At 37.1% G+C, this 23,928-nt stretch overlaps 2 protein-coding genes across 5 annotated transcripts in view; one reads left to right on the top strand and one right to left on the bottom strand.

Moving 5' to 3' along the window:
• Window positions 1–18,434, bottom strand: part of CACNA1C (calcium channel, voltage-dependent, L type, alpha 1C subunit) — a 775,650-nt gene extending 757,216 nt beyond the window's left edge. For all 3 annotated transcript variants that reach the window (XM_011967155.1, XM_011967154.1, XM_011967153.1), the window contains exon 1: window positions 18,016–18,434. In XM_011967155.1, coding sequence (XP_011822545.1) covers window positions 18,016–18,154 — 139 coding nt within the window. In that variant the 5' untranslated portion in view covers window positions 18,155–18,434. The remainder of the gene's footprint in view (window positions 1–18,015) is intronic.
• DCP1B (decapping mRNA 1B) overlaps window positions 1–23,928 on the top strand; it is a 61,079-nt gene that overhangs the window by 15,462 nt on the left and 21,689 nt on the right. For both annotated transcript variants that reach the window (XM_011967157.1, XM_011967156.1), the window contains exons 4-5: window positions 21,318–21,384; window positions 23,532–23,667. In XM_011967157.1, the coding sequence (XP_011822547.1) occupies window positions 21,318–21,384; window positions 23,532–23,667 (203 nt within the window). The remainder of the gene's footprint in view (window positions 1–21,317; window positions 21,385–23,531; window positions 23,668–23,928) is intronic.

Genomic DNA, 23,928 nt, shown 5'->3' with positions numbered 1-23,928 from the left:
GACAAACTTAAGATATTTAGGACCAAAACTATTTTAGAAAACTCCTCCTAAGTCTTAAAGTGAATTTATCATTTTGGGTAGTATTGTATTAAAAAAGAAATGACAATTTAGTCCTTGATTAACATTTATAGGATCTGGAAAAAACTGCTATAAATAATGGAAATAGTACCCTGAATGAAAAGGAAAATTACAGATAGCCCTCATCTTCTAAACAGGCGTCTTCCAAAAAGTTACCTTTTAAAGTGATTGGCTGATAGGCTTTTGGGTAAACCATGGCAGAGTGAGCATACTCCTGGTTTTCCTGAAGTTCTCTTGAAATGACAGTGAAAAAAAGACATAAACCCAAAGAGTGGAGGATCCATTTTACGAAAGAGATGGAATAAACAAGAAGTAGGAAGCCGTGCCGTGATAGCTTCATTGTACACAAATACGAGCTCTGCCTCCTCACAGAGGGTTGTTGATCTTTGCTCTGTTGGTTCTACCACGCATTGACCCACCCTGCAGTAGGATAATAGGTACTCACCTTGTTGTACTCAAGCATGGCTATACTAATTGCTTTGGCCAGTGAAATGTGGCTGAAAATATGTATCACTTCTAAGCAAATATTTTAAGAACTAGCTCAAGATTTACTGCCTTTTTTCCTTCTGCCATGATGACCAGCAATATTCCGGGCAGAGGCTGCGTTGTCAGCCTAGGTTCTGAAATGAAGATAACATGGCACGGAGGTAAAAGTGACCCATGATGGACATGTAGCTTGTAAGAAATAAACCTTTGTCATTGTAAGCTAGGCCATTGAGATTTTGGTGTCATTTGTTACTGTAGCATAACTTGGCCTATTGTGACTGATATACAAACTATCCAGGAAGAAGGGAATCTCCTAGAGCAAAGGTGAAGAGTCGCATAATGACCCCTGTGCAACTGGAGGGGATTTAAATTAAAGTCAAAGGGTGAATTGCTTCAGGAATGGTATCCAAGAAAAAATTCACAACCGATAGTTTGAATCTATTGGGACATTTACAGTTACTTTTTAAGAGTTTGGTGCTGATATAAGGAGCATTGAAAACTAAGGGGTAGGGAGACAGAAGAAACACTTTAATTCCTGGGAAAACAAAATATTGAACAAAAAAGGAAATCATAGTACACCATGTAGCTCTGCAAATCATAATACACAGTTAAAGACACTGAATATGAAAGCCTTATATTGGAAGGATGGGGTTGTATGTGGTGTATTTGTGTGTGAATTTGTGTGTATTGTAAGAAAACTGAATCCTCTTGAATCAAGAAATGCTACATACATGATATATGGGAAAGGGATTTAAATACCATAAGAAAAATTAGATGAGAAATGGAGAGCAGAAAGAACTGTCATAGATATAATTTAAGTTGCTTTTAAGGAGCAGTAATCAAGAATGGAGTGACTAGAGAAGGATTCTATTTGCTATAAACTTCATAGTATTAGTTAACTTTTAAAATTATGTACATGTATTATTTTCATGAAAATAAAAATTAAAAATATAATTGGTTATCAGAATATATTCTCTCATAAAAAACGTAATTTTAGTTGTGGATAGCTTTCCAAGTCAACTCACAAAAGCCTTTTTAGCCCAGTATGCACCTATTTAAGAGTAGTATACTAGCATTATAATGATGTACATATGAAATATAGCACTAGCATATGTAGGATTATTTCTGTAGGAAAATCCATTCAAGAATAAAACTGTGTAGACGCCAAGAATATAATTTCCTTAGCAGCAGGGCAGAGTACTTCTTATTCCCATTTGTATTGACAAGTCATTTGTAAAGCTAGGAGTTCCTGTACGTTTTTTTTTTAAGCATGTGTGTAATAGTAAACCTTTTGAAGTCTTCGTAGCCATGTTTCTTAATTCTGGAGTGGTTCTGTAGCTTCTCTCCTTCTTTCCATCCCCACTTCTATTCCAGTTCAGGCTTTCATTATGTGTTACTTGGGATGTTTCATAACCCCCCATAGCATAAAGGGACTGAACTTCCGGCATCATCCAAAATAGAGTAAGTTCACTACAATGTATCTCTCCCACTGTTTACAACTAAAAGTTCTGGGCAGATTCCAAAAACAACTAACTGGGGCCTCTGAAAGTAAATGACAACAGACACACTGAGGAGAGCAATCGGAACTTGAAGAAAAACTGCTATGGTGGTGAGTTCCCGGCTTTATTCTTTCCTCTTTTATCAACTGGATTTGACACAAGAATGTGCCAAGTCACATAACTCTAGGAAAAAAATAACAAAACCTGAGAGAAACTCCTCTTTCTAAAAACTTCCCCCTTTTCTTTCCCTACCTCCCCTTTTCTCTTATATCCCTACCCTGAAGCCAGTTGCAGGGAAAGCTGAACTGCCACTGTGGTGGTCATGGTGGTGGCACAGGCACCCAAAATCCCAAGAAAGAGCCTGTCTCTGCCCCTGTGGTCTGAAGAGTGTGAGGAAAATCCCATTATGTATTTCATTTTGGTTTTCTTTTGCTGCACAGATTGCCTGACAGTGTGAGAATCTAAAACCCTGAGACAAACCCTGACTTTGTAGCCGGAAGACTGGGGAAAAAGGCCCTGACAGCTGGCGAGTGGGAGTGACTCTAGAGGAGGGAGCTGGATAAGGAGATCTCCGAATTCTGTCTAGGAACTGATGCAAACCCTGGGTCCACCTGTGAGCTACATACATGTAACAGAACCCAGGAAATAACAACAGCTTTGAGAATTAGCTTACAATGTAAACCATTATTCCAAATTTCCGACTAGTATATGTATAGGGCAGACATAAACACTTTTGAAAATGGAACTGAGGGCTGGGCGCGGTGGCTCACGCCTGTAATCCCAGCACTTTGGGAGGCCGAGGCGGGCAGATCACCAGGTCAGGAGATCGAGACCATCCTGGCTCACACAGTGAAACCCCGTCTCTACTAAAAATACAAAAAAAAAAAAAACTAGCCGGGCGCGGTGGTGGCGCCTGTAGTCCCAGCTACTCAGGAGGCTGAGGCAGGAGAATGGCGTGAACCCAGGAGGCGGCTTGCAGTGAGCAGAGACCGCGCCACTGCACTGCAGCCTGGGCGACAGAGGGAGACTCGTCTCAAAAAAAAGAAAAGAAAAGAAAATGGAACTGACATGGAAGCGCCATCCACAGACAGCAAGACAGAGCTTCTTACCTAAACCTCACTGAATTGAGTGCTTTCTCACATATACAAAACGAACATTCTCCAGAGGGTTTCAAGAGGTCTCTGCGTCTTACAAAAGAATAAAAATGTCCAGAGTGCAATCCAAAATTACTAGCCAGGAAAATAGGCCAAACTCTCAAGGAAAAAATCGGTAGCATGATCTGGATGTTAGAATCATAAGATAGTGACATTAAGATAGTTATTACTATGCTCTGTGAGGTAAAACTGGATACTCTTGAAATGAATGGAAAGATAGAAATTCTTGGCATAAAAAATAGGTATAAAAAATAACCACATGGAAAATTTGGAACTGAATAATATACTATTTCTTGGATGGTCTTAATAGCAAAATGCAGATGACAGTGGAAAGAAGAGTTGGTGAACTCATCGATAGGTCAATAGAAATTTCCAAACCTGAAGAATATAGAGCCAGATGTTTGTAAAAGATGAACAGGGCCTTCAGAGATCTGTGGGGTAATATCAGAAGGTCTAATTCGTGTCACTGAAGTCTAATGAAGAGGAGAGACTCATAAATATTTGAAAAAATAATATCCAAAACCTTTCCCAATCCAGTGAAGGAAACAAGTGTATGTAGATTCAAGGAACTCAGTGAATCCCCAAACAGAATAAACCCAGAGAAAACCATGCCCATGGCATGACATTTAGTCATAATCAAACTGCTGAAAAACAAAGATTTTTTTTTTTTTTTTAATCTTGAAACCAGAGAAAATCATTGTGTTACATCTAGGAGAATAATGTTTTGAATGACTACAGATTTCTTATCAGAAATTATGTAGGCCAGAAGACAGTGGAGCAACATTTTCAAATTTGGAAATAAAAGAGCTATTAACCTAGAATTCCATTTCCAGCAAAAATATCTCTCAGGAATGAAGGTGAAATAAAGACATACTCAGATAAAGGAAACATAAAAAGAAGTTGTTTTTTTTTTTTTTGCCAGAAGACCTGTTGTAGAATAAATGTTAAAAGAAATTATTCAGGCTGGAAGGAATAATATCAAAGGGAAAGCTGGAATTGCAGGATGAAGTACGAACAACAGAAATAGTAAATATATTGGTAATTACAAGAGATTTATTTTTTCCCCTTTCAAATTATTTAAAATACATATGACTGTTGAAAGCAAAAGTTACAACATTGTCAGGAGGAGGTTCAGTGTATACGGATGTGAAACATGTGACAACTATAACATAAAAAGAGAGGACAAATGGACACTTACAGAGCCTTTACATTCTATTTGAAGTGGTAAAAGAAAAACTCTAAGTAGACTGTGTAAAGTTAGATATGTATATTGTAATTCTTAGAGCAACCACTAAAAAGAAATACAGAGATACAACCAAGAGATCAAATAGAATACTAAAAAATTCAGATAACCCAAAAGAAGACAAGAAAGAGGGTAATAGGAGAGCAAAAAATATGACAAACATTAAACAAAAAACAAAATGGCAGACCTACCCAAGTTCAACCATATCAGTAGTTATGTTACATGTAAATGGGCTAACATAATGATTAAAAGACAGAGATTGCCAGATTGGATTAAAAAAGCATGGCCTAACTATATGCTTTCTACACAAAACCCGTTTTAAATGTAATGATATAGATAGGTTAAAGGTAAAAGGATGAAGAAAGATATACCATGCAAATACTCATGAAAAGAAAACTGGGGTGTCTAGATTATTAACAGACAAAGTAGATGTCAGAACAATGAAAATTACCAGGGATAAAAAATGACATTACATAATGATACAGGAATAAAGTCATCCAGAAGGCATAATAATTATTAATGTGTATGCACCTAATTACAGAGCTTCAAAGTGTGTGAAGCAAAAAGTGACAGAACTGAAGGAGAAGTTTTTGTTTTTTTTTTTAAATTCTGCAGTTACACTTGGAGAATTTAGTGCTCCACTTTCTACAGTCAATAGAGCAAGAGGATAGAAAACAGGAAGCATATGGAAGACTTGAACAACACTATCAATTAAACACAGCTGTCATTTATATGACATGCTATCGAACGACAGCAGAATGCACGTTCTTCTCAAGTGCACATGAAATATTCCCCAAGATAAACCTCCTCGCAGGTCATAAAGCAAACCTTAAACATTTTTAAAGAATTGAAATCATACAAAGTATATTCTTGGGACCACAATAGAATTAAATTAGACATCAACAACAGAAAGGTATCTGGAATATCCCCAAGTATTTGGAAATTAAACGGCACACTTCTGAAAAACTCGTGTCAAAGAAGAAAGAAAATTAGAGAACATTTGAACTGAATAACAATGAAAATTACAATATTTCAGATGCAACCAAAGTTGGACTTAGAGGGAAATTTATACCATCAAGTACTTGTATTGGAAAAGAAGAAAGTTCTTAAATCGGTAATTCAAACGTTCACTTAAAGAAAATAGGAGAAGAGTATATTAAATCCAAAGCAAACAGAAGGAAAGAAATAAAAAGAGGAGAAATCAATGAGATAAAAAACAGAAAAACTATTTAGAGAAAATTAGTGAAACCAAAACCTGATTATCTTTGAAAAGAATCAGTAAAACTGATAAACACCTGGCCAGACTAATGAAGAAGAAAAAAAGACACAAATTAGCAGTATCAGAAATGAAAGAGAGGCTATCCACAGACATTAAAAGGATAATAAAGGAGTACTATAATTCGGCAACTTAGATGAAATGGACTAATTCATTGAGAAATACAAATCATCAGAATTCACTCAAGAAAAATAGGTAACCTGAATAGTCCCATATTAAGGAAATCGAATTTGTAATTAAAAATGTAACAAAACTCCAAGTTCAGATAGTTTAACTGGTGAATTCAACCAGATATTCAAGGGAGGAATAATACCAATTCTACACAATCTCTTTCAGAAAGTAGAAGAGGTAATATTTTCCAGCTCGTTTTATCAGGGCAGCATTATCCTGATACCAAAACAGGGCAAAGGCATTACAAGAAAAGAAAATTATCAGTCAATGTCTCTTGTGAACATAGATATAAAAATCCTCAGCAAAATACTAACAAAATAATGTTTATAGTAGCATTATTCACAATAGCCAAATGGTGGGGAAAACCCAAATATCCATCAGTGAATGAATGGGTAAACAAAATATTATATACACATACAGTGGAATATTGTTCCACTTTAAAAGAGAATAAAATTATGATATGTACTGCAACATGAATGAACCTTGAAGACATTATGCTAAGTTAAACCAGACATGAAAGAACAAATACTGTATGATTCCACTTCTGTGAGGTACATAGAGTAGTCAAATTCATACAGACAGAAAGTAAAATAGTGGTTTTCAGGGGCTTCAGGGAATGGAGAGTGGGGAGTTATCTGTTAATGGGTACAGAGTTTTAGTTTGGGATGATGAAAAAGTTCTGGAGATGGATAGTGGTGATGGTTGCACAATATTGTGGATGTGTTGAATGCCACTGAACTGCATATTTTAAACTGTAAATTTAATGTTTTTAATATTTTAACACAATAGAAAAAGGAAAAAATACTAGCAAATTGAATCCAGCAATTCATAAAAAGGATATGTCATTAGCCTTATATTTCACATCTGGCTTATCCCCTCCATCCAAAACCACAGCTGGATTCATCTTCCTAAAGCACAAGCCTAATTAAGTTGCTTTCCTTCTCAAAATCTTAAATGCCTACCAAGTAAAACTCTTCACCCAACATTTAAAGCTTGCTGTAGTCAGGTCAGTTTCCCTTTCAGGTCAAGTCTGCTACTACTCTTGCACGCTTGCCTAATCCTCCAAGTAAACAACTACATACACACTTTCCCAGAATACTCTTACCTGCATGCTTTTAAATATTTTTTTTTCCTCCTTGAATTCTCTCCCTCATTCTGACCAATCTCTACCAGATAAATTCTACTCATATTTCAAAACCCAGCTGGAACTTTACCTCCCTGGATGTTTTTGTGATTCCCCCATATAGCTGTGGTGTCTCACTGCAGCATATACGTCTTTTATGTTGTATTTATGTTTGCTTTGCTCATTTGTTATTGAGCACTTGTCTGTTGATACTGATTCTGTTGGGTTTTGGAAGTAATGAATAAGATATATCCCTTCCAGCCAGGCGCGGTGGCTCACGCCTGTAATCCCAGCACTTTGGGAGGCCGAGGTGGGTAGATCACGAGATCAGGAGATCGAGACCATCCTGGCTAACACGGTGAAACCCCGTCTCTACTAAAAATACAAAAAAATTAGCTGGGCGTGGTGGCGGGCCCCTGTAGTCCCAGCTACTCGGGAGGCTGAGGTGGGAGAATGGCGTGAACTCAAGAGGCAGAGCTTGGAGTGAGCCGAGATCGCCCCACTGCACTCCAGCCTGGGCGACAGAGCAAGACTCTGTCTCAAAAAAAAAAAAAAAAAAAAAAAAGATATCTCCCTTCCTCCTTATAGTTTACCATCCTAGCACAAAAGACAGACATGTAAACATATATGTTCAAAATAACATGCTAAATCTGAGCTAGAAATAAAGGCAATTACTAGTTGTGCTTATATTTTACCTTATGCATAATATTTTGTGCTAGTTTCTCTGTTAGAGTGCAAGCACCTTCAGGGGAAAGGTATCTTTCCAGTCCCCCCCCCCATAGCACTGAATTCCTTGCATTAAATGTGCACAATTAAATATTTGCAATGAGTACTGAATTGCTTTTATTGGATTTCTTTATTCAAAGCTACTGATTAAACTTAACCTAAAAGTTCACAACTATTTCTTTAGTTTTTCTTTTGGAGCATTAGCCATTAGGCATTAAGAAGCCTCTGTGTTTCCTGTGTGGAAACTCAAAGCAGTAAGTAATTTTAGCAGCTTACCTAGGAACTACTCTGATTCTCAAGGTTACTTTAATATAGATAGTAGCAACATTTACCTAGAAGTTCCTAGAGGTAATTGTGAGTTGTGAGAATGCCATACATCCTCATCATGGGAAATTTAATAGTTCAAGGAAGAGATATGTAATGTGGGAAAATGTTAGTTTTATCTCTGTGAACAAGATGATGTATAATGCATATATGTAATATAAATTTTCTTTATAGAACTTTAAATTCTAAAAAAGCACTTTTATGGATGTCTCCTTCAACTTGTTTTATGCTTATTGAGATACTGTAATTTGATATTTAAGAAGTTTATTCACTATTTTAAACTTGATATCTTAATTATGATACAAAACAGGTCACATCTCTGTTTCCTCCTGGCCCTGTTAAACATGGCCATGTGGTGTAAACAGAAAAGCTTATGCTATAGATGTTTTATCTGCAAATGAAATAAGAATTTTTTTCATTTTTATAGAAGCAATGAAATAAATCTTTATTAAAAATAGTTAAAGGTAGTATTACCAAACACTAGATTTAAAATGACACTTATAAGCATTTACTATAAAACAAAAAAATGATAAATTTTACCTCATCAAAAGTAAAAGTTTCATCAAATTAAAAACTTCTGTTCTTAAGATACCTTTAGGAAAATGAAAAGAGAACCACAGACTGGGAAAACATACTGAGAACATGTACATATATCTGACACAGTACTATATTGAGAATATGTAAATAACACTTAGAAGTTAACAACAGAAAGACAAGCCAACTAAAAAATTAGCAAAATATTTGAAAAGATGCTTTAAAAAAGAAGATATACAACTACCAATAGTCATATGAAAAGATTCTTACCATTATTCATCAGGTATTTGGAAGTAATGCATGCAGCAGTAGTTTCTGCTTTTTATTCTATGTAGTATTCCACTGCATCATGACAGTGCAGTCTGTTTATTCTCCTATCGATAGATATTTGAGTTATTTCCAGATTTGAGCTATTCTGAATAAAGTTGCCATGAACATTTCCGTTCATGTTTTTTAGGTGACTAGGTATGCTTATCTGTCTTGGGTTTATACGTAGGAGTGAAATTGGTGGAGACATAGTGTAGGGGTTTGTTTAGCTTTAGAGATACTGCTGAACAGTTGTGTGCCTATTTATGCTCTCTCCAGTAATGTCTAAGACTTCCCATTTGCTCCACATCCTTGTCAAAACTTGATATTGTTTGTTTTTTAAAATTTTCTGGGAATTCTGAAGTGATATCTCATTGTGGTTTTAATTTGCATTTTACCATAACAACAGATTGTATTGAGCGTTTCTTCATATGCTTATTGGGCATTGGAAACCTATGCAGATTAAAGCCCAAATAAGAATATCACATACTCCTTAGAATGGCTACAATTAAAAAGACAGGTGTTAATGAGGATGTGGAACAATGGAAACGTTGATGCATTGCTTCTGAGAGAGTAATATGCTACAACTACTTTGGAGAACTATTTGGCATTTTCTTATAAACTTAAACATATAACTAGCGTATGATCCAACAAGTTCCATTCATAGTTATTTACTCACGCCTGTAATCCCAACACTTTGGGAGGCTGAGGCGGGCGGATCCCTTGAGGTCAGGAGTTCGAGACAAGCCTGGCCAACATGGTGAACCCCCCCCCCACCCACTAAAAATACAAAAATTAGCTGGGCGTGGTGGCGGCCACGTGTAATCCCAGCTACAGCGGAGGCCGAGGCAGGATCGCTTGAGCCCTGAAGGGGGAGGTTGCAGTGAGCCAAGATGGCGCCGCTGCACTCCGGCCTGGGCGATGAAACCAGACTCCGTCTCAAAAACAAAAACAAGAAGAGGCCGGGCGCTGGGACTCACGCCTGTAACCCCAGCACTTTGAGAGGCCGAAGCAGGCAGATCACCTGAAGTCAGGAGTTTGAGACCAGCCTGGCCAACTTGGCGAAACCCCATCTCTACTAAAAAAAAAAAAAAAAAAAAATTAGCCAGGCATGGTGGCGGGCGCCTGTAGTCCCAGCAGCCTGGGGGCCTGAGGCAGGAGAATTTCCTGAACGTGGGAGGCGGAGGTTGCGGCAGGGAGCCAAGATCGCGCCATTGCACTCCAGCCTGGGTGACAGGGCGAGACTCCGAAGCACATGTCCACACAAAGACTTCTACACAAATGCTCAAAGCACTTTCATTCATAGTAGCAAAAAAAATCCGGTAATAACCCGCATACCCATTAATAGTTACATAGATAAATTTTGGTATATAATAATAGAACACTGCTCAGCAATAAAAAGAAATGAACTACTGATATATTCAACAACATGAATTAATTTCAGAAACACGTTGAGCAAAGCAAGCCATCTACGAAAGAGGATATACTGTACGACCCCATTGATACGAAGTTTAAGAACAGGCAAAACTAATCTAGGATGATAGAAGTAAAAAATTGGTTGCCTCTGCTGGGGCTGGTGGTGGAAGTGGGGTGTGCTGGTTGACTGGAAAAGAGTGATAAAAATATTTTATATCTTGTTTTCAGTGTTGGTTACATAAGAGTGTTTTATTGCCAACTCACTGAGCAGAACACTTTCAGATCTGTGCATTTTCTTTTACATAAATGATTCTTCAATGTAAGAAAGTAGAAATAATTGAACCTTATAAAAGAAGTATTTAAATAAATGAATATTTAAGGATAATTTTTTACCCTTCTTTATTTTCCTGACATTATTAGCCGCTGTTTCTGCTAACTCTGCTCTCTGCTGTGTTGATTAGAATATTACATTAACTCTTAATCACTTTGTGTCTTGGCTTTTTCAACCTGGAAATAAAGCAGTCCTTGTTCTAAAACACATCTTCAGTACTTTAAACCAACATGATACCAAAAGCTTGACATCAGCTGAAAGCGCCAAGTAATGTGAGGTAATAGAAATAGTTGAGTCTGCATTTCTAGTTTCCAGATCAGTCAGAAGGCTCTGCCCCCTTTCTCTGGGTTGTGACATCTGCTTTCTCCCCGTGGTCAGAGAAGCAAGGTTTCTTTTTGCCAAAAATATGGAAACCTGTACAACTTAATATTTTTCCTGAGTGGAAGGAATTAACCTTCCACTTCTCTCTTGAGAGTCAATTTTTTAAAATGTCAATTTCCTAGCAAAGAGAAGCCTTAGCATCTACTCTGCAGTGCTTTCTCTAGAATGAAATGTATAAAAACAATACAGTTTTAAAATATAATAGTAGATATTTTCTTGGTGGCTATTATAGAACATATTATGAAGTATAAACTTGATTCTCTTCCAAAGCACCAAAGTTAAAGTGTACCTGTATATACCCATAGTAAATAATAGCAGTAAGAAAGTCAAATTTACGGAACAATGATGAGTCATAATTTGGAAACAATATTGCTCACTAAGAATGCATTTTGTAAAACGTTTTCTCTGCCACTGTGTTACCATTAATTAACTGGTTGCTAATTATCTAGGCTATTGAGAAGGCAGTGGCATGGATAATAAATTACAGGCCCCTTACGGGCAGAGACCATATCTTATATTTTATTTGTATTCTGTGGTGCCAAATAAACACAGGAAATAAACAGATTTAGATAAGAAATAGACATGTACAGTGTACTTAACAAAATTCCCGAATCACTTATATTCTAGAATTGTTGTGTGTGTGTGTGTGTGTGTATGTGTGTGTATGATGATTTTGTCTAGCATCTGGAACATCAGAATGCATAAGACAAAGCTTTGCAGGTATGCTGCTTAGAGTGATCAGGCAGAAGCCACAAAGTTGCCCAGCTTTCCAAAATGTCTTCCTGTTTCCCACTTCATTGCAGAGACTGAGAATGACACCTCTTCGACAAACCAGTAGCCACAGCTGAACTTTGTGATTCACCCTCTCCATGGCTGAGCATGCTGACCGATCTGTGCTTTTTAAGCTTTCTCCTAGGCTTCAGGCTACACAGAGGAATAGAAGCTCTTCCAACTTAACAAATTCTAAGACTTGGAGACTTTGTTATGTCTTTTCTTTACCTTGCAGTCAGTCTAGGCAATGATTACAAAAGCTATTTGGAAAGTTAAAAGTGAACTCTGTGTAAATTCATTACTAAGTAAATGAAAGACACATTATCTGCCCACAGATAATTGAAGGTTGTTTTCCGTTCTAGGATATTTATTGGCATATTGATAGTCGCAAATAGTAGTTCGTAATCTTCTGTGAGTCACAAATCCCTATGAGAATCTGAATACTTTTCTTCTTCCCTTTTTTCCTTCATTTCTTCCTTACTTCCTACTTTCCTTCCTCCCCCCTCCCTCCCTCTCCCCCTTTCCTCAGACATGTTTGCTTGACTACTGTGTGCCAGACATTGTTCTAGAGGGTCTACGCTTTGCAGTTTTTCACTTCCCAAAGTGTCTGTTTGCATATATCCATGACATTTTGCATAGAGTTTTAGGAATTTTATTGAGCCCCTAAAGCTCTCTAGGGTCAAGAAACTAATATTTAAAGTAACTATATGGCTAAAAATACTTGACATTCTTACTAGGCAAAAACTTAGTATTTGTAGGAATAACAGAATACATTTCTCTTCGGGATCTGCCCAGCAAGACAAAATCCTCAAAGCAGACTCATTCAAATCATGAGCAGTATGGAATGGGGGCTGAGGAGTCTGACATTTCACACTTAGTCAGAATTGCTAACCTATACAGTCTTGAGGCTCTTTTACTGTACGTGAGAGGAGTGGTTGGTTGCATTAGAAACTTTCAAGGACTCCTTTTAAGCCTGCACTTAATGAGAGAGGAAGAAGAGCCCCCAAAATTTAAAAATTATAATGTGGTCACTGAATCTTACTTTGTGTCTCTAAGTCTCCTTTGCCATTCTGACTGAAAAATTGATCTATTTATTATGCACCATTGCTTAGAGAGCTAATGTGTTAATATATGATGAAGGGTTATACATCTACTGTGACTTGAGTGATGAAACTTGTCACTCTGACCTTTAATCCAGAATGACTTTTTTGTTCTCTGTCAGTACTCCACTTAGGCTGAAAGGAAGGGATCTAAACTCTAAAGAAGACTATTCATCTAAAGAACTGGTGTTCTGCCAGTTAAAGAAGGCTCTGAAAAATCTCAAGTAAAGCAGAATTTCACTCTTGAGCCTTGTGGTATCTCTGGATTTTGTATTTCTGTTTTTCTGTGTGTTGAGTTGTGACACCAGATAGTTCCTTGAAACACACACATAAGCAGATACACAATGTGGGTAAACAACCCTTCTCTTCACCCTGACCACCCAATTAACACAGTTTCTGCTTTTCCGTCGTAGCTGCTAGGGGACTCACGGAGAGAGCCTTCATGTGAATATATACATCTCTTATGTAACTTAACAATCTGACATGCTGAGGTGAGGAAAAACCCATGTGGCAAAGTCAGATATGGTGATTTACAGCTGCTATGTGAGAGTAAAATTAAAGTCACTTGTTTTATCCTGAACGATAGAGACTATGAGGGTTCTCGGCTTGACCAAGAAAACATAGTAATGCTATTCAGATTCATACACTGCATCTGTGGCTTGGACATGCAGTGTATTTTATATTTTGTGTTTAAGAGAGCCCAGTTTAGCATGGTGGAAGCCTAAATCTTGGCAGAGAAAAGCTGGGTTCCAAAACATTTTCTTAAATGCTTAATAAGGAAAGCATCTTTTCGTTTCCCTACCCTTTATCTATAGTAAGTGGTCATTATGGCTATATAATGTATATTCTTTTAAATTCTGTGTTTTATATTACTAATTTTTGTCCAAAAATCATTTAGCAAGTAGTTTCAAATAATCAAGTTCTGGAATCATAGTAAATTTACTGCTTAACCCACAGAAGGAAAAATTATGGGTTTTGAAGAAGGGAAACAATTTTGGACAAGAATTTGTATTAGAATCACCTTATATATAGCTTTAGAGCTCTTATTTCATAGTAGAACCAAAACACAATGAAACTGTTTCAACATAGAGGGTTTTTGGAAAGAGTCTTTTGGAAAGTAGTATCTCCTGCGTCTCTATTCACAGATTAAGGTAAAAATGAAAAAGTACAGAAACTCTGACTTTTCTTTCATCAGGAAGTAGCACTAGGTTTCTTTGGCTAGACTACTGCTATGTCAAATTGTAGAAATATTTCCGTGATCATGTGTTTTATAGTTAGGCTATTTTCAGCAGAGCTATTCCTATCATTGTTAAACACTCGATTAAATCATCTGATTCAAATGTGAAGAAGTCTGTTCTTCATTGGAACAAATTTTTGACCTGTAGAAATACTCTGTTTTAAAGATAAGCTTAAGCATAAATAGATATGTTTAAATATAACTTTCTCAAAACTGCAATTATAGGAGACTGGATTCATTTCTATACATTGAGATTCACGTACGGTAATAGATTGTCAATGTGTTGCTGGAATAATTGACATGCATATAAATCTTACATTTTTCAGATCATTTAGGTACTTATATGTGTAAGCTTGAGATTACCATTATCAAACACGACTGGAATATGAATATCTTAGATTTTCTGGTAGACCAAAGTACTATTATTATTTGTCCTTTGTTTTTCCATAATGAAGAGAAATGCATGTGCTTTTGCAGAATTGTTGCATTCTTTGAGCTCTTAGTTGCTAGTGCCTAACAAGTAGTCAATCAGGAAAAATGGTATGTGGTAGGGTTGTAATAATAAATACACATTAAATGAGTACATTAGTGCCTACATAGTGCTGAATCAATCGAAATATATAGTCTTTGGGAGCTCATAGCCTAATGACAGAATCCCATCAACATTACTTAAGCATAAGAAGGTAAAGCATTTGAAGCAAAATAAACTCTCAGTGAAGGTTGAAGGAGAACAAAAGGGGTGATGTGAGGAGACTGTCCATGCTGAAATCTCTAGTAGAAGGTGTAATCAATTGATAGAGAATTCTAGCATATCTAATCCACATGTTTAATTATTCCAGGAAGTGATAATTATTGATATCAACAATTATAAGGATTATTGATGGTAGAAGAGCTTGAAGTCTTAGACTTCAGTTCAACTCGGCACGTATTTGTTGAATGTCTGCACATGCTGGTTGCTGTACTGGGTGTATTAACAAAGTCCTCCCCTCCAGTAGCTTATAGTCTAGTGGAGGGAACAGATTTATAAATGCTTAATTTATTACCTTTTTTAGTACAAGGATGTACAAAAAAAACTACAGGAGCAAAGAAAAAGTTGGGACTGTTTATCCCTAGAGGAGTGAGAAAGCCTGAGTCTTCAAGGATGAGTAGAGAGAAGGAAAAGATGTATTAGGGACTCCCTGCATGATATTTGTGGCCAAGGAGATTTTGAAATTTATCAGCAAGATTATGAACAAATGAAAATATAAATTTAAGTGGCCAATAAAGCAGAATAAGTTGTTTCTATTTATATTTGTTACAAGCTGTGGACTTTTCAGCTTCCTAACTTTTAAAAGTTTATTTACTCTGTTATATCTCTTAGATTAAAGGAGCAAATAAAACTAGGAAATTAGTATATGATGAAAAAGATCCCATATGACCTCTGGTAAACCTGAGGGTAGTAGATGACCTCAAGTTTCCCAGTTTAGGAAGAGAATGACCTCTGTGAAGATTAGGAAGATTGAATGATATAACATGAATCCATTATGAATTAAAACTTTCTAAAAGATTAAATCCATCTTTTACTGGGAAAGTAATAAATTCTCATTTATAGTTGGAGAGTACATATTAATTTAATCCAAATTAGTATAAAGCTTTAATTAAGAGAGTTTTGTTTGTTTTTAATGGCATTAAATTTCTAATAACGTTAATTTATTTAGAAAGGGGAAGGTTGTTACTACTGTTTCCCCCAAAATGTTCATGAGTATTAGTCACCCGTAAAATAGAAACTGCTTCTCATCTGCTTTGAACCTTTCATTCTTCCCAGGTCATGGGATCACTGATTTGTGAGGTGCAGTAAAACCATGTCATATGAAGAGAAGCAGACCAGGGGCCAAAGATAACAGTGCTATGTAGACTCTCAGTGGCCAGTGAAGATTTTATTTTACAAGATTGTGTCCGTGTTTGGTCAGTAAAGCTAAGGCGGAAGGTGAATGGAAGAACATTACTTTAAAGGCATTAGAGAACATGCTGGAGGAAAGCATTTTGAGTGCAAACATTCCAAATGGGGAAGAAGTACAGAATCCGCATAGAGCCGGCCAAACACAGCCTGTGTTTCCCATCTATGGATGCCAGCACGCAGGCAGCGTCACTGCTGCTCGAGTGTTTACTGCTGTGAAAACATTGCCACTACCAGAAAGCTTAATTCCCTTCCTCTTTCTTTTCTCTCTTTTTCTCCCCCTCCGTCCCTCCCTTCCTCACTGATCTCCCCCCCGCTTCATTCCATCCTTCTTTTTTTCCTTTAGAGACTCCACATGAACTTTGGTTTAAAAAGACTAATTCCAGTCTTTTATAACCAAGCCTAGAACTCAATCCAATATGTAACAACAAATTTGAATGCTTCATCTATTTCATTTGAAAGGCTAGGAGGAGGGCATATTTTAGGGGAAACAGATTAAACCAAGAAAAATGACTTTGGCTAGCTTGTTTAGCCTTGTTAGACCACAGATTCCTCATTAGGGAAATAGGTTATTGAACTGCATGCTTCTTACCTGACTTCTGGCTCTAAAACTTCATGGTTCTATTTTTCTGTTTTTTTTTTTTTAAATATCTTGTGGTCTTTCAAATGCCTAGTAACTGTGTGTGCATGTGTACTACCATATGCTAGTAAGTAGTCATCATCAGGATGGCCAAATTTATTAAAGCTTGATCTAGATAAATGGTACAGTAAATCAAGAAATACTATATTTGAATGAAATCTCAGAAACAAGTGTTTACACAAATATATGATTAGATGTTCTCCATCCTTACATTGAAAATACTATTCTACTCTTTTGAGAAAGACTTCATGAAAGGAATGGAGTTTGAAGGAATTTTTAAATTTTTGGTTTATCCTTAGATGCCCAGAAGAGGTTTGTGTAATTTAACACTCCCTTGTTTCCATGGCTTTCCAAGTAAAAAGAAGGAACTTAAATGCTTTCCTTGCTGGATGCTAAGAAAAACATATTTCCCTATCCTTTTGAGAGGAATTAGTGAAATTATATTAGAAAGAGCATTACCAAATCAGATGTCCTGCCTATTTAAATTTTACCCGTGTAATTATGTGTTTATCATCCACTTGCTAATTGAATGGATATATATCTTCTTTTAAAAATTTACACAAACATTATCACATGTCCTCATTAGACAATTATAAGCTATCATTCATGATTTGGAGTTGTATGGTATCTGGGTAAAATATAAAACAAATTATAAATATCTTAAAAGAACAGATCGAACAGAAGTATTTATTAGGAACATAAACAAGATGAGGCAAATCCCCAAAGAACATGTAAAATGAACCAATGCACCATGCTAATAAGAATCAAAGGGTTACAAATGAAAATGTGCATTTGAGTGACATTGATACCACCTTTAATGGCCTCTTAACTAGCCTCTTAAAATTTGACCAGCTTTTTATTTTTCCACTGAAGAAATTTAAAAAAGAAAACACCACTATTGAATATAATCAGCTTGCTCTCTGCCTTGTCTTTGTGGACCTACAAAATCCAGACATGAAGTCTAATACGGAAATTTTGATCTCCTTGATCTTTCTGACAGAGTTAAAAGGAAAGTAAAAGATTGGTGTTTTATTATGTAAAGGCAGTATTGCATTGCCTCTTGCCTCAAACATCACTTTTTTTCAATTGAGAATTTCCAAAGAACGGCATAAACCAGGATGGTGCAGTTATAGGCAAAATTTCACAACGGTGTGTGGTAAATCCTGATTAAATATGGAGAGATGAGTTCTTAGAGTGAGGCAGTCACATTCTAAGTATTAGAATATTTAGAGTAAATTTCCACATGTTCTTCCCACTCTTTATTTCGCTTTAGGGTTTCTTACCTCCAGGAGAGATGTAGAAATAGTTGAGTTGAGCTTCATGCACCAAAGTACCCTTAAACTTGACCTCCGTGTCGGCAGACAGGTGGCTGGGAAGCGGCTGGTATGCAGGCGTACCAGGCTGAACAAAGGCTCGAAGCATTGTGAATTTCCAGTTGTATATTAATTGGTTGATTTTTAAAGCTAAAAAATTATCCTGCTCATGATCTCTTGTAATTTTTTAAAACCCAGAAGCCATTCCTGCAGTAACATTTCAGTGCCACAAAAGTTTACATGGCCATATCATATCGCTGCAAGTTTAGGTTACAGTAAAATTACTTTTAAATTTTAGAATTCTAAACAAAACAAAACAAAACACCTTCTTGCTTGATTCTTTTCAACCTTGTATTTTCTGTCTTCCCTGCTCTGCTCCCTGCCTATGTAGGGATGGGCCTCTCACCCAGTGGCTTTACGGGAAAACTTGGATTGAAATGTGAACTTCATGGTTTCTGTCAGCCTGTCAGCTCATCACCTCCCTAAGGCATGATGATCTCTGGCTTTTATATATCTCCACAGACTGCTTTGATAGACCCTCTTGTGTGGAAGAGTGATAGGTTTGTCCAGGGGTTGGTAGACCTTAGGGCTAAGAGGCAGGAAACTTCAGTTGGAATGCGAACTTTAATGGAATTCACAGCCTCTTTCCCAGGGGAATGCAGCTCAAGTTGCAAAACTATTTTAGGGAGAAGAAAGTTAGGCCCAGTTCTGCATTTTATCTTGGTGCCACTTTTTGGTAGCCAGAACTCTTGGTTAATGTTTCTTTTTCCTCCTTGGCTATTTAAATTTTCTGTCCAGACTAAACTGGGATCAAAAGAGTTATCTCAAAATGATCTCATTTTAATTTTTAAAGCCATGTTGCTTTGGAGATAAATGATTGGGTCCTAAAGAAGTCTTCACAGTGTCTTCAATAATTACTGCAGACTCAGTCTTTCCTTCATTTTGCTTTGACATCTGAAAGATGTTCCATGGCATTTTCCCTCCCTAAGTCTGCATTTCAGTTATCTCGTGGTAATGACAATGTCAGACTGTTTTTTTATTTGTATCAACAGTTTTCTTGGCATCCCACCCTTACGAAAGCCTAATTCCTTATGTCAAATGCCACAAATGTATAACATCAAACACAAGATACCCAAAATATTCCTATTAATAGAGGCTACTCATGAGACAACAATGGCTGGCTTTTCCTCTGCCGTTGGGCCTCGTGTTTCTGAGTTATGCTCTATTTTTCTCCCTTACTGCCACCTTTCTCCTTTGATAGTTTTGGAAAAGTCAGTCTTCAAGGAAAGAAAACTTACACTGTAACCAAAAAAATAGACCAGGCTTCTAGTTTTGTGACTAAGGTTAAAGTCACCAAGACACACAAACATATTCAGATTTATTAAGTGATTGAACGTCAGTGATCCAGTCTGCTTTGACTTCAAGAACGTGAGGGTAGGCAGGTTAGTGTGGGAATCTGTGTAGGGAATCAGAGTAGGGAATTACTGTTGATGGACTGGAAGCAACCTTGAATATGAAGTTTCAAGATACACATTCAGTGATCTTGAGATAAAAGAGTTTTGTTTTGATGTAAAACCTCTCATAGCACATGGGCTTCAGAACTCAGATGTTCTTTAAAAAAAAAAAAAAAAAAAGTCAGTGTACCAAGGAGGAAAATGTGTATGTATTTTCACCTAAGAGAGTAAAATGGTCCTCTTCAAGGAAAAGCTGGAATCTTTTCCCCTACTTCCCCCCTACTTCACATGCAGGTAGGTAAGATAAGATAAAAGATTTCTGGTACACCGATAATTGCAAAACAAAGTTTAAAGCCCTATTGCCACCTTTTGGCAAGTTAGTAATTCAGATTCATAGGTTCCTCTTTAAGATACCTGCTTAAAATAGCACTATGCAGACCTTTCTTGTACCTTTTGATATCTGAATCATTACTGACGAGAAGCAGAAATTCCATGCCCACACATTGGTCAGGTAAGAGGAGAAAAAAGATGTAGTTAGAATATCACAGCTGTTTTAACAGCAAAATACTATTAATATAATTACGTGTTTGGAAAGTTTGAATTGGAAGTCTTTTTTCCCTTTTAAAAACATGTTTTGTTGGTTTTCATTGCCCTATCATAATATTGTTGCTATTTTCACTGAAGATTTTTAAAATGTGTATGTAGTTAATATATTACTTAGATGATTAATGCCATCAGATCCTCAACTAGTTAGTTATAAACGTCTTTTGGAGCTGTTTCAGCCTTTACTATAAAAGTGATATAGATAGGCACGTACTAAAGTGTACAACTTATTTGAACGTTATTAAATGAATCAATAGCAGGTATATTATGTCACAGTTCCTTTCATTACTAAGTGATGAAATCATAGTCATATCTAATCTTTCAGCAGGTGTAAATTTTCTGTACCATTTTGAAGCCAGAGATTTATTATTAAGTTTTATTTTTTCCAGTGGCCTCTCCCTAACTAACAGCTTACAAAGCCAGTTTTTCAGTTAACATGTTCCTGAGAGACGGAGAAGGGGAGGGAGGCTTCCAGGCATAATCTGAGTATCAGGTTTCTGAATATTTAAAAATAAAGATGAAATGTGTTTGTGAATGTGCAAATGGAGTGTGGAAACAATGATATCTCGAAGCCAGGAAGTTTAGAAATTGTGATTTCATTTTCAATCTGTATTCATTTGCTCAAGAAGATTTTACCAAATGCCTGTTGTGTTCAGGTGCTATATTTTTAAGGAGAACACAGTTTATTGGATATGTGTGGGTACGTATCTTTGCACAAAACCGCCACAGGTTTCTCTGTGGACTTAAATTTCGATGCTTTTTTTTTTTTTTTTTTTTGAGACAGAGTGTCGCTCTTTTCTCCCAGGCTGGAATCCAATGGCACGATCTTGGCTCACTGCAACCTCCACCTCCCAGGTTCAAGTGATTCTCCTGCCTCTGCATCCCGCGTAGCTGGATTATGGGCACCTGCCACAACGCCTGGCTACTTTTTTTTGTATTTTAGTAGAGATGGGGTTTCACCATGTTGGCCAGGCTGGTCTTGAACTCCTGACCTCAGGTGATCCCAAAGTACTGGGATTACATGTGTGAGCCACTGTGCCTGGCTTGACACTGCATTTTTAAGCTTTAACCCCAATGATTGTTTTTATTTATTCAATAATTATTGAATGAATCAATTCAATACATAGATTATTATGTATTTAAGATGGAAAGGAGATTTTTTTCTATTTTGTAGTTTTGAAGACGCTCATAATTTGTTTGATGTGTTTTTTGCAGTGTCCATCTATGGAATTTGGTTTTATGATAAGGAAGAATGCCAAAGAATTGCAGAGCTTATGAAAAAGTAAGTACTAAATGGCTAAATATTTTTCAGGACCTGGTACTTTTGTTTGTATTTCTAACTGTATGTAACTATACTATACTCAACAGAATATATCTCCCACAGCAGCCCTTTTCACAGTGGTTAGGCAGACATTTAGTATTAATTAATAAATGAAAAATAGACATAAACAACTTGCCACATTTTCACTAGGTCATATTTATCATCTAGAATGATTCATTTTTTCCTGTGTGTGAAATATATATGAATTGTTCCAGATGGCAGTTTTCTTTAATATTTTCATTTGTAAATTAGCAGTTTTTTGCTTTGAAAAGTTATCAATATGCCTGTCAGTAAAAAGAACATTCAGAGCCATCCTAAGTGCCTGCTCCAGATTCCGTAAAATCTTTCATCTCCTTCCTCCCCAAAGTGCTTTCCTTTAACTGTGTGTGCGTGTTTGTGGGAGCTCAGAAGTTCCTCCCGTGTCTCAGACACTGAGTTAAGGTAGTCTTTATTTTCAGTTTCCTTAGAAATTGCTGAGTTACTGTTAGCTTCGTGACCAGCCGACCGTCTCTCTCTTCCTTGTTACTGGTCTCTTTCTTTTAATCTCGTGATACCTTGTGATTGGTCCCATTCTGCATTTTGGGCAGCTTTAAAATTGCTGTCTGACTGTCCCACTCTTGGCTTCCCTGACTGCATTGGAAGAGGAGGCTTGCTCTCTGCTCTACAATTGGTTGACTGATCAATTTCTGAGCCCAGGGCTGCTCACTGTGAGGCAGTTATTTCCCTGCCATTTATGGGGATGGGTAAGAGCCTCAGAGTGAGATGAGTTTCCTGCACATGCTGTGTCACAGCCTGGGACTGGACTCAGCCAAGCACATGGGATGGCTGCTGCCACATGACACTGTAGCTCTGTGTGCAAAAGACTCAGTCCCCACTTTTAAATCCTGGGGCAATGAAATGACTAGAAAGTGACCTCACAGAAATGAAAAACAGGGAGCACCTTTTAAGAAATAAGATAGATTCCTGAAAGGCTAGCTAGAGATAGCTAACTTTAGGTAACTAGCTCAAGGTGCAGATGGTGATTAAGTGTATTCAGACTGGTATTTACCACCATAACAACTAGTTCTAGAACATTCGTGTTACTGTAAATTGTGCAGTGGATAGTAATAGTAGGATTTCATACAGAGATTAAAAAATACCCTGTCGCTCAGCCAAGAGGCCACGTTAAAATTGTCAGCATTCTGCAGTAATTACCTAACAACTCGGGCAGGAAATTGATTATTTACTAGCAATAAGCAGCTGATTGGTGTGGATTCAGACTCCCTCCCTAGTTAGAATTAAGTCTCTCAGTAAGTACTCACATCTTTGCTACCATAAACTTCATGGCAATAATAAGAATGTGAGCTGAAAGTCACAGCACATAAAGGGAAAGTACATTTTCCTCGGCATCACCCAGCAGCATATAGGAGCAATCTGGTCTCTCTCTGTATTGCTTTCCAGGCAACAGAAGAACTCCTCATTGCTGTAAATGGTTTTTTAAATGGCCCTTCTTCTCCGAGTTAGAATGGAATCTTTACCATGTTTTGAAACGGCCAGAGAGCTACAGGATTTGCGTTGCCAGAATCAAGCTTGCCTTGTCTTCAAGGCAGTCTGTACAGTCAGGGGTACTTTCCTCAGTATTTCAGAACTCTAAATTGGGTTTCCTTAGCAACTAATGAGAGCATCCTTTAGAATGCACTATGTGAGGAGTTGGCAGACTCTTCTCAAAGGGACCAGAGAGTGAGTATTTTAGGCTTAGCAGTCCATAGGATTTCTGTTCCAACTACAATTACAAGGCTGCCCTTGTAATGCGAAAGCAGCCATAAACAAGACATAAACAAAGGAGCATGGCTGTGTTGAGCTTGGTTGTGTTTGTGACTTTCTTTACAAAAACAGGTGGTGGGCTGGACTTGGCCTGCAGGTTTGCTGACCCCTACCCTAGATTCATCTATGTAGTCAGTGAATTCAGGACCTCAACTCTCATTTTTCTCCTTTAAATTCCTAAGCAGCCTTATTTCTAATATGGTTGTAACAGGCTGAAAACACCTAGGTGAGAACTGGGATGGTTTTAAACACTGTCTGTGTTGAATTGGTTTTTCTCGTTTGGACTTTCCCCTCTGTTTTTCTAGTCTAACTCAGTATGAACAGTTGAAAGCCCATCAGGGAACTGGAGCAGGAATTTCCCCGATGATCCTCAATTCAGGAGAGGGCAAAGAAGTAGATATTTTACGAATGCTCCTCAAGGCCAAAGACGAATACACAAAGGTGAGTGTTTGCCCTTCCTTGTGATGCATACACACTTCAGTTCTGCAGGGGGAATATTCTTGTTTAGGAACACTAGGTGCTGTGGGTGCTGTTCCTTCCACCAAATGAAATTATATTACAAATAAAAAATCTTTATTTGCCTTTAGTCCTAAAGCTAAAGGAAACTGTTTGCCTTTAGATGGATTAAAAAATAGCCTGAGAAGTCAATAGCCTTCATATATACAAACAGAAGACTTACTACAAGACCCCAATTTACAGTAG

The sequence above is a fragment of the Mandrillus leucophaeus genome, unplaced genomic scaffold, assembly GCF_000951045.1.
Source record: "Mandrillus leucophaeus isolate KB7577 unplaced genomic scaffold, Mleu.le_1.0 Scaffold79, whole genome shotgun sequence".
Taxonomy (NCBI): domain Eukaryota; kingdom Metazoa; phylum Chordata; class Mammalia; order Primates; family Cercopithecidae; genus Mandrillus; species Mandrillus leucophaeus.
This window is presented reverse-complemented; position numbering and strand designations above follow the sequence as displayed.